Source organism: Erpetoichthys calabaricus, chromosome 2 (genome assembly GCF_900747795.2).
Source record: "Erpetoichthys calabaricus chromosome 2, fErpCal1.3, whole genome shotgun sequence".
In the NCBI taxonomy this organism is placed as follows: Eukaryota; Metazoa; Chordata; class Cladistia; order Polypteriformes; family Polypteridae; genus Erpetoichthys; species Erpetoichthys calabaricus.
This window is the reverse complement of record NC_041395.2, coordinates 85,287,135-85,304,916: the sequence shown is the minus strand read 5'-3', so window position 1 is coordinate 85,304,916 and position 17,782 is coordinate 85,287,135. Positions and strand designations below refer to the sequence as shown.

General features: G+C 36.0%; 2 protein-coding genes across 5 annotated transcripts in view; one reads left to right on the top strand and one right to left on the bottom strand.

The window, feature by feature from the left end:
- sema4ab (sema domain, immunoglobulin domain (Ig), transmembrane domain (TM) and short cytoplasmic domain, (semaphorin) 4Ab) overlaps positions 1 to 7,903 on the top strand; it is a 135,478-nt gene extending 127,575 nt beyond the window's left edge. For all 4 annotated transcript variants that reach the window (XM_028794023.2, XM_028794021.2, XM_028794020.2 and 1 more), the window contains one exon: positions 4,796 to 7,903. In XM_028794023.2, coding sequence (XP_028649856.2) covers positions 4,796 to 5,556 — 761 coding nt within the window. In that variant the 3' untranslated portion in view covers positions 5,557 to 7,903. The remainder of the gene's footprint in view (positions 1 to 4,795) is intronic.
- sv2a (synaptic vesicle glycoprotein 2A) overlaps positions 1 to 17,782 on the bottom strand; it is an 885,655-nt gene that overhangs the window by 53,283 nt on the left and 814,590 nt on the right. The gene's annotated exons all lie outside the window — the stretch shown is intronic.

Below are 17,782 nucleotides of genomic sequence, written 5' to 3'. Positions count from 1 at the left end.
ATCGGATGACTATATGTTCTAAATGATGTCTGATGCTACTTCTGTAACGATGCCTGACAAATTAAGACACTTCTTTGTGTACTTAATTGTGATGGGTGAAATTGATGCTTTACAACTATGGGAAGTATTCAAAGGACCATTATCCAAAAAGTCGAATGAACAAACAGCTATTTCGATCATCAAAGTATTGTTAGAAGCAGAAGATGTAACAATGCAGCAATTTGGACTTCCACAAGAAATTAACGAATCAGAGGTAAAGAAAGAGATAACAGCACAATCGTTAACACCGTCCGGTCTTACTGAATTACTGTTGAAAGAAGGATGTATCATGATGTTATTGTGTAATTTATGTATAAGTGATGGGCTATGCCAGGGGTGGGCAAGTCATTCCTGGAGGGCCGCAGTGGCTGCAGGTTTTTGTTCCAAACCAATTGCTTAATAAGAAGCACTTATTGCTCTAGAAACACTTCTGCTTCATTTTAGTTATCTCTCTCATTAAGATTTTGAACCCTTATTGCATATTTAAGTCTTAAACAGCTGCATTCTCGGTTTTTAATTGCTCCTTATTAACAATAAGATGCAAATGACAAAAGAAACCAGCAGTTATCCATTTTGCTAGTTACCCTTTGCACCTGTGTGTATTTATTGTGCACTATTTGGTTTAATTAAATACTTGGAAGGAAAGAGAAGAGAAAAAAGTGAAGGATTGAGAATTACCCATCTGTTTTACACTTCAAAGTATTTGGATGATATCCTTAGAATGGAAAATTAATCTAGGATATGAGAATGACTTGACATAGCAGAGTTAAAGCACTAACAAGCCATGAAATGTAATTATTGGCAAGGATTGTTTTCTAATTAAGCAACTGGGTTGGAACAAAAACCCGCTGCCACTGCAGCCCTCCAGGAATGACATTGCCCACCCCGGGCTATGCAATGGGACAAAATTAGTTGTATTGAAAATTGGCAGAACAATTCTAACATGTAAAATTTTAACAGGCGACGAGAAATGTAATATAGTACATATTCCGTGAATAAAATTAGACACAAAAGGAGATCTTGCTATGTCATTCGTATTAAAATGTTTACAGTTTCCCGTGAGAATAGCTTTTGCAATGACAATTAACAAATCACAAGGACAAATATTCGAAAAAGTCGGTTTATTTATAAGAGAGAAAGAAACAATATTCACTCACGGGCAGTTATATGTTGCGCTATCACAATGTAAGACCAAACAAGGAATCAATTAAACAATGCAATCGTGAAGAAAAGTTAATTCCATCCATCCATCCATTTTCCAACCCGCTGAATCCGAACACAGGGTCACGGGGGTCTGCTGGAGCCAATCCCAGCCAACACAGGGCACAAGGCAGGAACCAATCCTGGGCAGGGTGCCAACCCACCGCAGAAGTTAGTTCCAAATATTGTTTTTACTGAAGTTTTAAAATAAAAGTGAACATAGTGCATATGTAACAATTCCTATTAAAAAAACAATCCCTTTAAATTGTATTTCCTGTTAAGCAAACCCAGGGGTTGGCAAGCGAAGCGAACAAGGGGCATAGCCCCTTGGTGTATATATATATATATATATATATATATATATATATATATATATATATATACACACACAGTTTTTTTTCTTACTTTAGCATTTTTTTTGGTTAATTGAACTGTTAAATTAAATCGAGAATAAATTAAACTATTTGTGAACTCATTTAGAAAAATATTGTTAATGTAAAGCTCATTTGAAAAGTGTAATTTTTTAAAATGTTGTTTAAGACAAGGTAAATAAGCTACATTGATTAATTTTTTTTTTAACTACTTCATACCTTGACTGTGCAATAGTCACATGACAAAACTAAGTGACCTTTTCTATTATGCATTCAAAAATCATAATATCATCGTGCCACACCCTACGAAATTCTTTCTCTCAGCTTTACTAAGTTAAAATAAAACATTTCCATGGGCAGCAACACACCTCAAAAATCTGTTCCTGAATTTGAATGATAATAGTTGTTTTAGGTTCAAGCCCCAGGTTCTATATGTGTGGAGTTGTCACGTTCTCCCCATGTGCATGTGGATTTCTTTCTGGTGCTCCAGTCTCCGCCGACAGTCCAAGGTCATGCAGGTTAGGTGGATTGATGGTGCTGAATTGCCCCTAGTCTGTTTGTGTGGTAGGTGTGTATTTGTGTGTTCTCTCTGTGATGGAATGGCATTCCTTCCAGGGATCGTTCCTGCCTTACACCCTATGGTTGCTGTGATAGGCTCCAGCTGCTCCATACCTCTGCTCTGAATAAAGAGATATGAAAATGGATACACAGAGTATTTTAACAAATTATTAGTGTTATTGTATCAGTTTGAGGAAAACTGCTAAATTGTTTATAGCACAGTCAATAAACTTAATCAAGTAGTTGGACATTTTCTATCTAAAATTAACTGGAGATTCCATTTCAGCAGGAATCAGGTAAACATCCAGCTAATAAAGCAGCAGGAGCTTCAGCTGCCTCTGCCCCTGCAGTTACATATTGCATCACCAGAAAAGCATTTTTATAATGCCTCTTGGGGGGGATTTTCTGTTTCTGAATGTAGTGAACGTTCTTCCTACTCTTGAATTCACAGTTACCTTTTACTTTCTTGATAAAGGATATCTTCAATATTTTTGAAGTACATAATTTTTTACATTCATTGCTTGCATTCACTACTTGCATTATTAAGTAAAGCAGAATTTATGAACTACTAATGCAGAATTGAATTGTAAAGAATGGGGCACTGGACATAATGTGAAACAGATGTTTCATAAATTACCCAATATGTCCACTTTGGAGGCTAAAAAATATGTTTCTACATATGGATTCATATCTTGATATTAAGCACATATTTATAAAATGCATATCCTTATAGTTTTTTTTACACTAGGTCTAAATAAATTGTTTTCCTCTTTACCTTAAGTCCATTGACACTGTGGCATGGCTGTTGGTAGCTAGCTAAAACTGGATTTGTCCTAAGATAAAAGTGGAAAAAATAAATACATTTTTTCTATTTAATTTTCACATCCCAGGTATGCGCATTTCATGCAGTGTCATGATAAACCGCTAAAGACACTTATTTTACATTCAGTAAATTTGTGATATTCTGCCCTACAGTGCTTGGCCTCCTAGTATCCCTTACACAGGCAATTGTTTTCATGAAAACTTCACCACACCAGTCACTGTGAATGGCAAAGAGTCCATGCCTCCTTCTCTCACAAAAGACAGTGGCAAGAATCTTAATTCTTTCAACTGCTTTTTGTTATCATAAATATACCTCTAACATGTAAGGCATATTTGTTAAAACTGAAAACTTTTGTTGCTATGCAGTGGAATTTTTCCATGCGTGTTAAACCTTATGCTTCATGTTTCCCCTAGTGTCCTCTTGGCTGTTATTTCTTCACAGTGGTTTATAATAAGTTTGTCTTTCAAAAATAAACAAACAAAAAAAATCTCACCTGGCATACTTTTAAATGGGCATCAATAAAGCTTCATGGGGTGGCATTCTGGCTATTTTAATCCTACTAATAAAAAATATTAACTAAGGTTGGGTAGGTGGTTTGGTATACTTTTTACGATACTGCAGTGTAACTGTGTATAAATATAAAACACAATAGTAAATTATTTTCAAGCTTTATAGCAGATATTAATACACTCAAAGCTGATTTTAACTTTAATGAGCAAGATTTTGTAGCATTTTTTTAAATGGATTTTCTAATGCACTAAAGCAGGAGTGTCAAACTCAGATTCTGGAGAGCTGCCATAGCTGCTGGGTTTCATTCCAGACACTTTCTTAATCAGTAGCTGATACAGGGACAGACTTCATTTTTTCCTCCTTAACTAGCATTGAAATCATAGTGAGATGCAAAGCAAGTCAGCAGATAACCAGCTAACACATTTCCCATTTGTACTTACATGTTCATCTTACAGTAAAATATTTAAAGACAAAAAAGTGAGGATTTGAGAAATAGCAATCTGCAGTGATTCACGCAACATTTTGATGGAAATCTCAAAAAAAGTAAATTAACAGTTTTGAAAATGCCTGGTGTGTCAGAATGAGAGCACTACTATGTAAACAAAATAAAAAAAAAACATGTTTCATTATCAGCAATAGGTAGCTTCTAATGAAATATTTGTTTGATCTGAAAATGGTAGTCCAGTAAAAACTGAGTTAGCTGGTTACTCCACTTTGCATTTGTATTCATGTTTTTTTTTTCTTTTGATGAAGGACAAATAAAAAAGGGCCTGAAACTTGAAAAGCAAAAAAGAAAAATTAGTTAGCAACAGTAATAGGTTACTAATTAGGAAAGTGACTGGAATAAAAAAACTGCATCCTCTGCAGATTTCCTGTGCTCTAAAGGATAAACTGGAGAGCAGCGATTTGGATAATAATGTTGACAGTGTCTATGTTTTTCATAAGTGACACAGAACTAATGTCATGTTATTTAGATTATTCTTTGACTTTATTTTCTGGTATTTGGCAGCATTACATTTCAAGGAGGCAGGAAACTAGCACACACTTATTTGCTCTGTCCTCTGCATCTTTCACTGTATGTTGAGTCTCAGATTACAGAGCCCCAAAGGGGGCTTGGGGACATTGTTTTTCCTGGGAATTCCTCATCAGGGGTTATGTACCAGATTCAAACAGTTATCGAGAAACGTTTGAGAGGCAGCCTGTTTTGTTATCATTTTTAGATTATCTGTCAAAAATGTCCAGATGCAAAACGAAATTCTAATTATTTTCTTCAATGTTTTTATTTTGAACACAGATGAAACCATTACTGTGACCATGTACCAACCTGTGACACTCAATTGTTCAGTTGCTTCTCAAAAAGCCTATCTAAAATGGGAGTTACCTTCAAAGAAAATCCACTCTTATGCGTTCTTCAAAGACAACAATCGAACCATTGTATTTATAACCACAAAAGATACTCTGGGAGAATTCAAGTGCATCTCTGTAGAAAATGGCTTTGAGCAGTTTCAAGCACGCTACATAGTTAAAGAGAAAGACACAATACCATTTCCAGCTGGCCATACTTCCAACAGGGCTCAAGCAGTTACACAATATGGAGAAACCAGCCAGCCAGAAACCACTGTGACCGGAGAGTCAGGCACATCTGAGATGTATAACATTCCTGAACAAGACATCACTGTGAACTTGTCGAAAAAGGATGAGGCTTTTTTTAAAAGTGAAAAACAAGATACAGAGACAATGAAACAGACCATCCTCCAAAAGAGCTATTATAGTGAATTTGTGACAGTGATGGTTTTATTGACAATAGCAGTCAGTTTCATAGTTCTTGGAGTTGTTTCCCTTTGGTACCAAAGGAATCGGGAGAAAGCAAGGGTACAAGGCTGTGATGCCACTGGGAAAGTGGTCCCTGGAGAGTGCTGTCCCCAGGAGCAGGTGCCTTTTACTGAAGAGAAGGGTCAGATCAGCGTCCAAGTGGATCAGAAAGGAGCAGAGGTAGAAGAAATGAAGAACAAATGTCTCAGCACATCAAATGGCAAGCAAAAGACAGAGGAGTAACAATTTTAAGAGCTTTTTTTTTAACAAATGTATTTCATTTAACCTCAGGAAGTACTCTTCAGCTCATACTGCCATGTTCCTGTGTTATAACCACTGAAAATATGAATGAAGTACAGGCCTACAAAAATGTCATAGGTATAAAATCACACTGTCTTGTTATCCCAATGATATTCTTATAAGCCTGCAGCTTTGCAGATTTTTTCAGTTTTGGAATCAAGAAATTATGTTTCATCTCCCAGGGAAGTCATTTTAACATGAAGCTTAATAATCTTTGAATTTTGCTGTGCTTGGCCAATGACATTTAACATTTTCTGTGCTACATTAAAAGAACTGTAATACATGTAATATTTATAATATTGTATATGTGTACAAATGCACCTGGCACATTTTCTACTTGGCTTGCATGCCAGTGATTTTTAAATTTAGTACAGCTGTTTATTTTTTTTAACTGATTATCTTTGTCACTGTAAAAAAAAAAAGAAAAACAAAGAAATTCTTATTTATTTCACACTGTATAAATATAGTATGGCTAGTAATTTGTGATAATGCATCTTTTTAAATATTTTGATTAAATGTTAAAATCTGAGTTGTTCTGATTGTTGAAGGAGTAGTATAATTTAACTGCAGATGTTAGATAAACTGTGAGTTTTCCTTTAGAAATGTGAGGGTATTGTGTGATGTGAAACTTGGGTAAACTTGGTTTCTAACTACTGCACTCTTCAGACTTATCTGACCGCTTCTTCCTTTTGGTTCACTTATCATTTCAGTATAGCAAATAGAGTATTTATAGCCTGCATTTATTTGCCATTTGGGCAGAACATTTGTTACTGTGTTACTTAGGGGTTCAAATTAGAGTAGAGCTGCCAGTGAACAAAATTGACAAATGATTCCTTTATGTAGCATTAGAACAATCTAGACAAGAACAAGTCATTCAGCCCAACAAAGCTCACCAGACCTGTCCAACTAGTTCTTCCAAAATAACATCAAGTCGAGTTCTGAAAGTCCCAAAAGTCGTACTGTTACACTACTTGGTAGTTTATTCCATGTGCCTGTGGTTCTCTATGTAAAGCAAAACTTTATGAAGTTTGTGCAAAATCTACCCTTAACAAGTCTCTAGTCATGCCCGTGTTCTTGACGAACTTATTTTAAAATAACAACTTCCATCCACTGTACTAATTCCCTTCATAATTTTAAACACATCAATCATGCCACATCTTAGTCTCATTTTATTTAAACTGTATAGGCTCAGCACTTTTAATCTTTCATCATAATTCATCCCCTGTAGCCCTGAATCAGCCTAGTTGCTCTCCTCTGGACCTTTTCTAGCACTGCTATGTCCTATTTGTAGCCTGGAGACAAAAACTGCACACAGTAATCCAGAGGAGGCCTCACCAGTGCTTTATAAAGCTTGAGCAGAACCTCCTTGGACTTGAACTCTGCGCATCATGCTATATAACCTAACATTCTTGATGGCTTCTAAACACTGTCAGGTTTTTATTTTGAATATAGTGTAACAAATTAGCCAAATAGAAAAATTTTACAAATAAGTATTATTTAAATATTACATCTTGTGTGACAGCTAGTTTCTAATACACTAGATAAACCTATAATTGATGTTTATTCTTCCAAAGCAGGTAATGTTTTAAATGAAATTTTCAATGTTAAAAAACCTGAAATCAAACCCTTTTCCCCCAACAGTGAGTATTTTTCTGATCTTTCCCACCTAAGTAGTCAATATTTCAATGTTGCTGTTAAACGCATACATCTTTGAGGACTGATGCAAGTAACTAGATATGAAAGAATAGCCTTTACGGCATTTTTAGATTTTTATTAAAACTTTAAGTAACATGGCATATTACATAAGTATATACAAACACTTCTGAATATTAGAGGAATAGCTTTTTGCTGTTTATTTATTTGACGTATTATTCACATTTTTTCACCTACTTGATAAGATGTAAATAAAAAATGAGTCTCCTGTTAAAAATATGTATGTGTGCATATTTGTTTTACAAAATAATCCCATGCTGTAAAGCCTGAGTGTAGAAGTAAGTTCAGGCCAGAATTAACTTCTTATTAGGAATTTAGTAGAAATGAAAACAAAAGGAAACAGTCATTTACAGTTAAAATAAATGTGCATTTCATATTGATTATCAGTTCTCCATCCCCTTGCGTTTCTCCTTTTGTTTCTTCATACTGTCTCGTGGAGTTCTGTCAAGTTGATTGTTCCAGGGTTTGTGATTATGCTAGAATTAACTTTATTATTCATTATTATTCCTGGTCTTGCACTTTTTGCTTCCATGATAAGCAGGTTTATGTCTAACCTGATAAATTCTATTTCACATTATACACGTTACTTTATTATTTATTTTGTTGAATAATTGGGTTTCTGTGTCCTGCCATAAGCAACAGCAGTAAAATATACCAAAAATAAGCCACAAAACTAATATGCAGTGAATATACACCTGGGGATAAAAAAAATGATCTGTAAGTTTTCAGTTCTTAATTATATACTGTAAACAGACTAAAAAACAGAAAAGTAATTTTAAATTTCAGATTTACAAGATCATCTGGACACCCGGCTCCATCTTAGAAACTGCACCATGCTATAGGAAGACTTTTGAAGTCCCCACAGAGTAACACCAAGTCAACTGGGTTCATCATTGTGACAATATATCAACTCTAGACTTTCTTTATAATCTTTGGACAGATAACCTTTAGCCGAACAGCAGTGAAACAATGTGACCCTACAGGACACTAATACAAATATAGAGAGTATGAAAGACTTGGTAACGACTACTAGAGAAGAGGGCCACAGTTAATAAAAAGTGATATGAATGGCCTCTGTGGTAGCTGAATATGCTTTGCAAACGTCATGCACAGTGGTACCTCTGGTCACGACCGTAATCTGTTCCGAAACTCTGGATGCAACCCGATTTGGTCACGACCCGAACGTAATTTCCCCAGAAGATTGTATGTAAATACAATTAATCCGTTCCAGACTGTACGGACTGTATGTAAATATATATATATATATTTTAAGCACAAAATAGTTAATTATACCATAGAATGCACAGTGTAATAGTAAACTAAATGTAAAAACATTGAATAACACTGAGAAAACTTTGAACAACAGAGAAAACTAATATTATAAGAGTTCGCGCTAGACCCTTATGAACCGCTCGCTGTAAACACTTTTTTTATGAATTTTAAGCACAGGGAAAAAAACTTAAATGCCACTTCTCTTTCGAAACGTTTCACACCATCCTCTACTGGCTTTAAATTCATCACCTTTGCCACTCAAAGAAGGATTTTTTTTCAGCAAGTCGCTATGAATCTTTCTGGCTTTCTCGCATATAATCACCTCGCTTACGCTATCCCCTGCAAGTTGCTTTTCGTTCAACCACACTAGCAACAGTTTTTCCACCTCTTCCAGCCCATGAGGCCTCTGCTTGGTTAACATTGTAACTCCTTTTGAAACATCAACTGCTTTGTTAGGCCCTGTATACGCAAATAAAAGAAAATGGCAAACCATTGGCTCATATGAATGTGCGTAGGCCACCAGTGTTTTTGTTCGCCACCACAGCGTGTGGTCGTGAACAGATGCAAAATTTTGGAAGACTTTTTGATCGTAACCCGATTTGTACATGTTTGGAAACATTCGTGATCACAGGTTCTATTGTATCTTCACTTTTCATTTAATTGCTGTGATTAAAGGGACCTCCATATAATGAATTGGTAGAACATATTTGAGGCCTCATAGCTAAAGACTCTACAGCAGCATAATTGATCATTGATATTTTAGATAGAGAAGCATTTCGTGGTCACAGTTGTACACTGTTTACATTTTGTAGATAAAAGAAGGGCTAAGAAATGTATAGCCTAAAAGCTATAGAGCAGATACTGTACAACGACTTTGTGTAACTGTTCCCTGGGAACAAGTCTCAAATACTGCAGTTGAGACTAATGAGAGCAAACATACAGATGGTCAAAGGAGGCCTGGTATCATCACTTGTAGCAGCTTTAACATTAATGTGCAGCCCAGTCACTGACACAGACATGAACAACCAACAATGTGACAACTGCAAGAGACAAGACACACGAAAACAAAAAGGTAAGCCTAAGCGAACCCACCCTTTCCAGTCTTGTACTTTATTACAGGAGTGGAGGACCACTGTGGCTGCAGGTTTTCATTCTACCCCTTTTCTGAATGAATGACCTGTTTTTGCTGCTAATTAACACCTTTTGAATTAATTTGAACTAATTTGCTCTTGAAGACTTTTCCTTAAATAGCAGCCAAACAATAATGTGCTACAAAATGAGCCAAAACAACTGGTGTCCATACAATATCTGAAAATAAAGAAACATGAATGTCTCAGGAATGTTGATCTGCTCAGGTCCCCAAAACATTTTAATAGTGCTCTTAGAAAAGAGAAAGTCAACAATTTCGTGTCTGCTAATGCACCACGAGAGCAGCAACAAGCCACGAAATTAAAGAATTGGTTTAAGTAACGACAGGAATTGACACCTCATTAAGCAGCTGGTTGGCGTTTGAGGACCTGACACTTGGTCTTCTGTTGGCTCCCTCACTTCACATTTCATTTCTGTTTGGGTGCCATTTAAGGAAAGAAACAAAGCAATTCAGAGGAATGATGAAAAAATTCAGGAGAACAAATCTTAAAAAAGCAATTCAATTATAATGAATTCACAAGAAGTTAATTAACAGCACAAACAGGGCACTCAACTAAAAAGGGTTAGAATGAAAACGTGCAGCCATTGTGGTCCTCCAGGACCGAACTTGGCGACACCTGCTTTATTAGGCCCCAAAATCTTCAGCTAGGTGTCACCTTTTATACCATGGCATAAGCCTTTTAAAAATTATTAATTAATGTTTATTAACTGCGATATCACAATAAAAGTAGAATTCCAGCAGATGTGATGTTGAACTAATTAGTTTGTGAAATTCATTGCAATACACAAACAAACAACAAAGGAAAGTGAAGTGGACCCGATATAAAGTTGTGGATCTTTTTGTACTTTAACTCCTGTACCTGATTTATTTTTTGTGTAAGTTGATCTTCAAAATTTGTGAATATATGCGTGTGCCTGTCAGGTGTATTCAGTAGAGGTAGTGAGTTTGGAGTCTTAATCCTGCCTTGATTATATTAACAGTTAAATTATCATTGCTTGAATAGTAGGCACTTATACATTTTATGGACTTCAAAGATAGTCAGTGGATGAGTCTCAGTTTTTCCTGGAAGGCATGTAATTCATGTTCATTTTCATAAAAAAAGACTAAGCAGTTCAAGTAGGGTCACATTATAAATACTTGTTGTAATATGTTTTGTTATAATATTAAGTTTAATGTCACTCTCTCTATGCACACTGTTATGGATTCATTCATACAGGCAAACCAAGTATGGTACGCAGGGGCTCAGCATTTAGACTTGCCGAGCCAAGCACAGGACTAGATAGCCCAAAGACAACTGGAGAATTGAATAGTCAGCTTAAAGACAGGATAGTATATTTATGTCCTCTTTCCTTGTTGGGAGAATGAGAACTGCATGTAGGCATTGTGCTATTCCTGTATTTTTGAAGGTGGGGTTTGAGTCCTTTCCTGTCCTTGTTTGGATCCAGAGAAAGAGCCTGCACGTGGAGCAACCAGTATATAAGGATGGACCTATGGCCAACACACTTTGAAGCTAAACGGACGGAAGATTATGTCCTCTGTCCGGAAAATCCTTTCAGCGTGGTGATGAAAGATGGCAGACTGTGGAGATCAAGACTCCCACATTCTTCATAGAGTCTGTCATAAGCTTCCCGTCTGTAATACCGTGTAAGCCGATATTAAACAAATCTAAGTTATCCTTATACTTCTCATGTAATCTTGTGACTGCCATATTGCATGCTGGGGGGGGATAACACCTTTTTAATTTATAATTATTTAAATTCAGGTTAATTAAAACCCCGCAATTGAAAAGAACACATTTCCGGAGAGCTAGTGCCTCTTAAGGAAACAATACTGTAAGTAGCAGCTTTGTCTTAAAGATGTTGCATGGTGGTGACCACTTTTTGTGCAATACAGGCTGGGTTTATTCTCAAGTAATTAATAATGATTGGTACCTACACTCTCCAGAATAGTGCGCGACTTGTTGACAATGACTACATTTCTGCTCAGAAAAAATGAACTTGGCATGCAGCTGAACAAAGATGTCACAAACTACACATCACTAGGTACACTAATTGGCTCTTAAATTACTTACTTTTCCTCAAACATTATATGAGAGATGTTCAAAAAGTTTCTGCACTTTTATATTTTCATTGGAAAGCCGGGAGGAGTAGTAATTGGGCAGTAAAAAGTTGGTACGACACTGGGAAAATTGCATCACAAACGAAAGTGACTATGTGGAAAAGTGATGCAATTTGTTTTTGAAACTCTTAATAAATAGAGTTAAAAAAAAAGTGTGGAATCTTTTTGAACGTCCCTCATAATATAATAGTTTTATTATGGATGGATTAATAGTTTTATTAATCCATTCATCCCACTTATCCTGAGCAGGGTTAGAGGGGAACTGGAACCTATCCCACCAAGCAAAAGGCAAGAACACACACACCCAGCAGGGCCAGTTTAGCAACACTAATCCACCTAACTCTACATGTCTTTGTACTCTGGGAGCAAACTGGAGCACCTGAAAGGAACCTGCACAGACACAAGGGGCACAAGGGAGGACCTGTGGGCCATGAACTCTGGTCTCCTTACTGTGAGGCAGCAGCACAACTACTGTGGCATAATGCCTAGTTAAATTTAATAATATCCATTATAATCATCTAATAATTTTTTCCACAACTTTGGAAATACTGTATCAAGTTAAATATCAATGTCATGGTTAAACGGACTGCAGTTATAGTAAGAAGGTTAAAAATGCAACGTTTCCCTTTTCCCAAATATACGAAATAGGACAGAAAAAACTGTGTACTTATCCAACACAGCTAACACACACAAAGGAGTGAAAAAAGAAAATCTTTATGGGGAAAAAAAGAATATCTTCACCCATGTATCTCTACTATGTCTCCAACCAGTATGTTGACAAGAACACGCCTTGTTTCACTTGGCAAAGTAATTTGGACCTGTACTCTGCAAGTATGGCATCACCACCTGCTGCTGAAAGCAGCAAGGACCACCGTCAAAATAAAACAATTAAAAACATGAAGTTGATCATACCTTATTAGTCTATTTGCAAGCTAACCTGTAAGAAATGTAAATGGAGACAATTTTGCAATTGAAGGGCACTATGCCGGAATATAATACTAAAAATAGAACAAGATATTGACGTTTGACTTTAATTTATATTTTACCTGATTTAATACTTTACAGACAGAAACTGAAAATGCCAATCCCCTATAGTTTAGAGCAATACAGACATATGCTAAAATTAATAAAGAAATAGAAAAAAAAGAAAAAAAAACAACCTCCTTGGCTTCAGCTGCTAATTCTTCTGCATTTCTAGTTTTCTTGGTTGCACGCTCTGGTGTTTGGTCCAGCTAGATATGGACAAAGTGTTGATGCAGTATCCAACGCCTGACTCTATAAAACAATAGTGAAATGAGACAAAAACCATAACAAAATTAAATGGAAGAAAAATAAAAAACAAACCATTATTGTGCTATCTAACTGTTTCCATCATAGGTTTTGCTTGAAGTAATTCTTGCCAAATGTCCTCCTCAATCTCGGCTTCAGTGACATCATAAACGTGCAGAAATGTCCCTGACGGCAGCCCAAACTTATTGTGAACTACAACATAAAAACAAACAATGAAAATTAGAATCATGAGAAGATCACTAAAGCAAAGAACTCAAATCAGAAGGAAAAGACAAAAAATCACCTTCAATTATGAAATCCATTCATCCATTATCCAACCCGCTATATCCTAGCTACAGGGTCATGGGGGTCTGCTTGAGCCAATCCTAGCCAACACAGGGCACAAGGCAGGAAACAAACCCCCGGGCAGGGTGCCAGCCCACCGCAGGACACACACACACACACCAAGCACACACTAGGGACAATTTAGAATCGCAAATGCACCTAACCTGCATGTCTTTGGACTGTGGGAGGAAACCGGAGTACCCGGAGGAAACCCATGCAGACACGGGGAGAACACAATTATGAAATCATCATATGTAAATCCATCCTGAAGCTTAAGGAGTTTTGTTTTGCAGATCCAATGATCTGCCAATGATCAGAGGCTCATATAAATCTATGCCATTCTGCTCTTGAAGCAAACAGTGACTGGTCGCAAAGGACATTTTATCTATTTGCAGAGTCCAAGCTGTCTGCACAAAATGCGGTTAAGAAAGCTGCCAACAACTTGTAGAAAGGTCATGCCTGTCTTCAAAACACTCTTTAAACATCAAAGTCACACTGACATGGAGAGGGCTTTGGTGTAACGTTAAAGGCTGATTTATACTTGTGCATTGGCTTATGCCATTAGCGGAGTTAAGTTTTTGTGCAGACATTTATATATTAAGAGAAAAAAAACGCACAATGCTGATAGTTTTCGCCACTCCGGTTAATGTTTTAGGTATATATTTGCCCCTCACATTTTTTGACTTAACATATTCGGCAACCTATGAGCCAAATTCACCAAACGTTTAACATTAATTTGTTGTAATGTGGTGAGCTGATGTTATATAAATTAGTGCAGATGCTTAAAAATTTTGTTAGAAACTTTCTTTTAACTTTTTTTTTTTTTTTAGAAACGTTTTTTTTAACTTTATTTTAAATTATTATTAACATTTTTTAGCTTTTATGTAATTTACATTAACATTGTATGTTAATTTATTTAGTATTTAAGTATTGTGCATTTATGTTTGCCTGTGTGTTCTGTGGGAAGAACCCAAAGATGCAGGTCCACCATGGACCTCCCTTAGGGCCCATTCTCACTTAAGTGTTTTCCTTACATTTAGCACTAAACCAGAAAGTTCTTAAATAGCTTGAAAGGTTATTGCAGTACTAGCAAACAGGTTTAGAAAACCCCTGCATGCAGCAGTTTTCAAACATTGTCAGCGAAATGATTATTCCATTGAGTTGAATCATAATATTCTGGTAAAAATAAAAACAAGAATGTTTTAGAAGCATTTTACAGGAAGTCATGGTCTCTTCCTGGATGAGCCAAGAGTGAAACAACTAATTAAAGCTATAAATAAACAAATAAATAAAAAAAATGCCTGTGTCATTATGCATGCATGTACTTTAATAGTCTAGAAATAGCCATTGAGAGAGAGGTCAAGTGCACTCGCACCTTGTACATTGCAATCAAGTGAAAAGACTTAAACAAAAGTTATGGGTATACTTTTGGTTTTAATCAGGTTGAAGTTTAGTACAGTTTTAACATAATGGCAGAGTGGTGGCACGGGGCTGGCATTCCTTTCTTATAGCTCCAACTGTATAGGGTTTGCATGTTTTGCCCATGCATTTCTGGATCAATTGATAGTAGTGAATGTATTTAATTGAGTTTAATTACATTTTTAACACTGAATACTGGAAATGTGTCAACAATACTTTTCAAATAAGAAAATACATTTAGTCCTTCTTAAAGTAAATAATGTCCATCCCCTTTTTTCATGACCCAATCTGAGCTCCCAGTGAACACTGACCACTGTGCCACCAGATCAGATCGCACTGTTTCAAAATATCTTTAGCAGATAACTGACTTAAACAAAACAGATATTTTAATAATAGGTTTCTGTTGCTGAATTGAACACAGCACAGTCATTCCTTTTTGCTTGGCAGTTGATTGAGCCCTAAAAAGGATTGGCGCACCGTCCACCACATTTGCTTCTTGTGTTACATCCAGTGCTGCTGTGATAATACTGGCTTCAAGTGACTCTAAACTGGGCAGAATAAATTTACCTCCAGGTACACACAGGATTCAATGTATATGAATGCAATGAATTTTAAATTCTTTTGTGCCAATTACTGCTGTTCACGATGACCCCTTCCTCACTAGCTCTTACTAGATGACCAGATCAAATGCTTGTATGATGTTGCACCAACCACAGCAGGCAATTTTTTTTATCACATATCAGTACTTAAATGCTCATATACATATTGACACTCTTGATGAATCTCTGGATGAGGGGGATTTAATATTTCACAAATATTATTCATCCCTGAATTGAAAACTACTTACCCATATTGCTTTGGCTAATTTTAAAAGGTTAAAGGGTATGGCTAAGAAACTTTCAGCAACTATTTACATTGTTTAGGAAATGTAACTTTTCTAACTTTGAAAACTGTGTTAGCTTAATCAAAGAAAATATTGATTTTCTTCTGGCTCAGGTCTAACCCATCACATAGGACCCTGAAACTCTAGAAGAGAGTACAATGACTAAAAATGTGCATCTTAGTTTATGTTTTTTGCCTATTATTACTCTGCACAATAATGGGCAGTTGAATACACTTAACTTGAGCATTCCTGGTTTTCAAACTCTTTCTCTGTATGTTTAACATTTGTTTGCTCAGAGGTTGATGTGCTTGCTGCTTCCTGAGCAGCTCGTCTTTTAGCAGCCCGCTTCTTCTGTTCTTTCGTCTGCAACTGCATTAAAACTGATTAAGTCAGTGTTTGTGTTGCACTTACTTAGTACGTTTTCTTTAATATTTTACTTAAGCTGGCAATCTACCTCAAGAATGATTTAAGATATGAAGAGGTAGGGGAAGTGACAGCGAAGGTGGTTGGGATGAGAATGGCCACCCTGCTGGCCGCTGCCGAGAATTGACTCTACAATAAAATAAAATAAAAATAAAAAGAGGAATAACCTTGGAGGTCAATCATCACCCTGAAAGCGGATAGTAGACGTCACGTAGTATATGTGTACCAAATTTCAGGTCAATAGTTCAAATGTTTTGCGAGCTACAGGTGATTTAAAATCCTGGACAGACAAATGAACAGCGTATTATATATAAATATTATAATTAGACTGATTATCCTCCCTATTGGGTGGTGGCCTCTTTATTGACTTGAGATGAGACAGTATGCTTTTTAAATGATCAGGACCAGAAGATGAACGTAGTCAGAAACAAGCCACAGAAGGTGTTTTACATATTATCTGCATAAACCTTATTTTAGCCTTTTTTTATATTCAGCCATTCTTGTTGATTTTTTAACTACCTCTTGTTAAAAGCATTTGTTTTACTTGTTTGTAGTACCTTTTTATATGCATTTGTTTTTTAGTAATTTATAACAATAACAACACCATTTATTTATTTGGCACATTTTTCATACAAACAATGTGGCTCATAGTGCTTTGCAAGATGTCAAAGTGAAAGTTACAAGAAAAGAAAAACAAATAAGATTAGGCAATAATATTACTTAACAAAGAAAGAAAAAAAAACAAATGAATCTAAATGATCTTAAAAACAGACAAATGTCAACTAGAAGAGTAGCTTCCTTATATACAGTGTCAAGATGTTGGTCTCTAAGGATGAGTCCAGTGATAAGGTCAGATAGCTGGGAGGATAGAAAAACTAAAAAACCTACAGTTAAGCTGGAGAAAAATGCAAAATCTGCAGGGGTTCTAAGGGCCAAAAGACCACCCAGCCCCCACTGGGCATTCTACCTAACATAAACATTCTTAATTCAATGCTCTTTGTTCCAGGCTTCATATGAGCAACCTGATTCAGTTAATTCAGCTAGGGCATCCACCTTCATTCCATCATCACAGGTGGCTGGATGGTGCCTCAATCAGGTGGTGGTGTTCAAGGTTATTATAGGTAACGAAAACTAAAATCAAAACTGAAACTTTTAGTAAAAAAAAATTTTTTATAAACTGACATAAAATAACAAAAGCGAAATGAAAAACTAAAACTAAACAAGACCATTAAGGTAACTGAAAAAACTAACTGAAATTAAATACCATATATACTCACGTATAAGTCGGGTCTTGAAACCTGAAAAATCGATCATAAAATCAGACCCCGACTTATACGCCTCTTCAAAAATGTGACACTTAATTTTTTTTTTTTTTTACATCTTCTTGCTTCTCCAATTTCGCATCAGCTTCTCAGACGCATCAAGTTTTGTGGCAGCAGCGCAGTTTCTGATTTCTTTTGTTACTTCAACGATGTTTAATTTAAAACCAGCTTCATATTTTCTTCTGATCGAACGCTCCATCGTAGATAAGGGATGTTCTTACAATAAAGGTATATGAAGGTGTGAGATGCAACGAA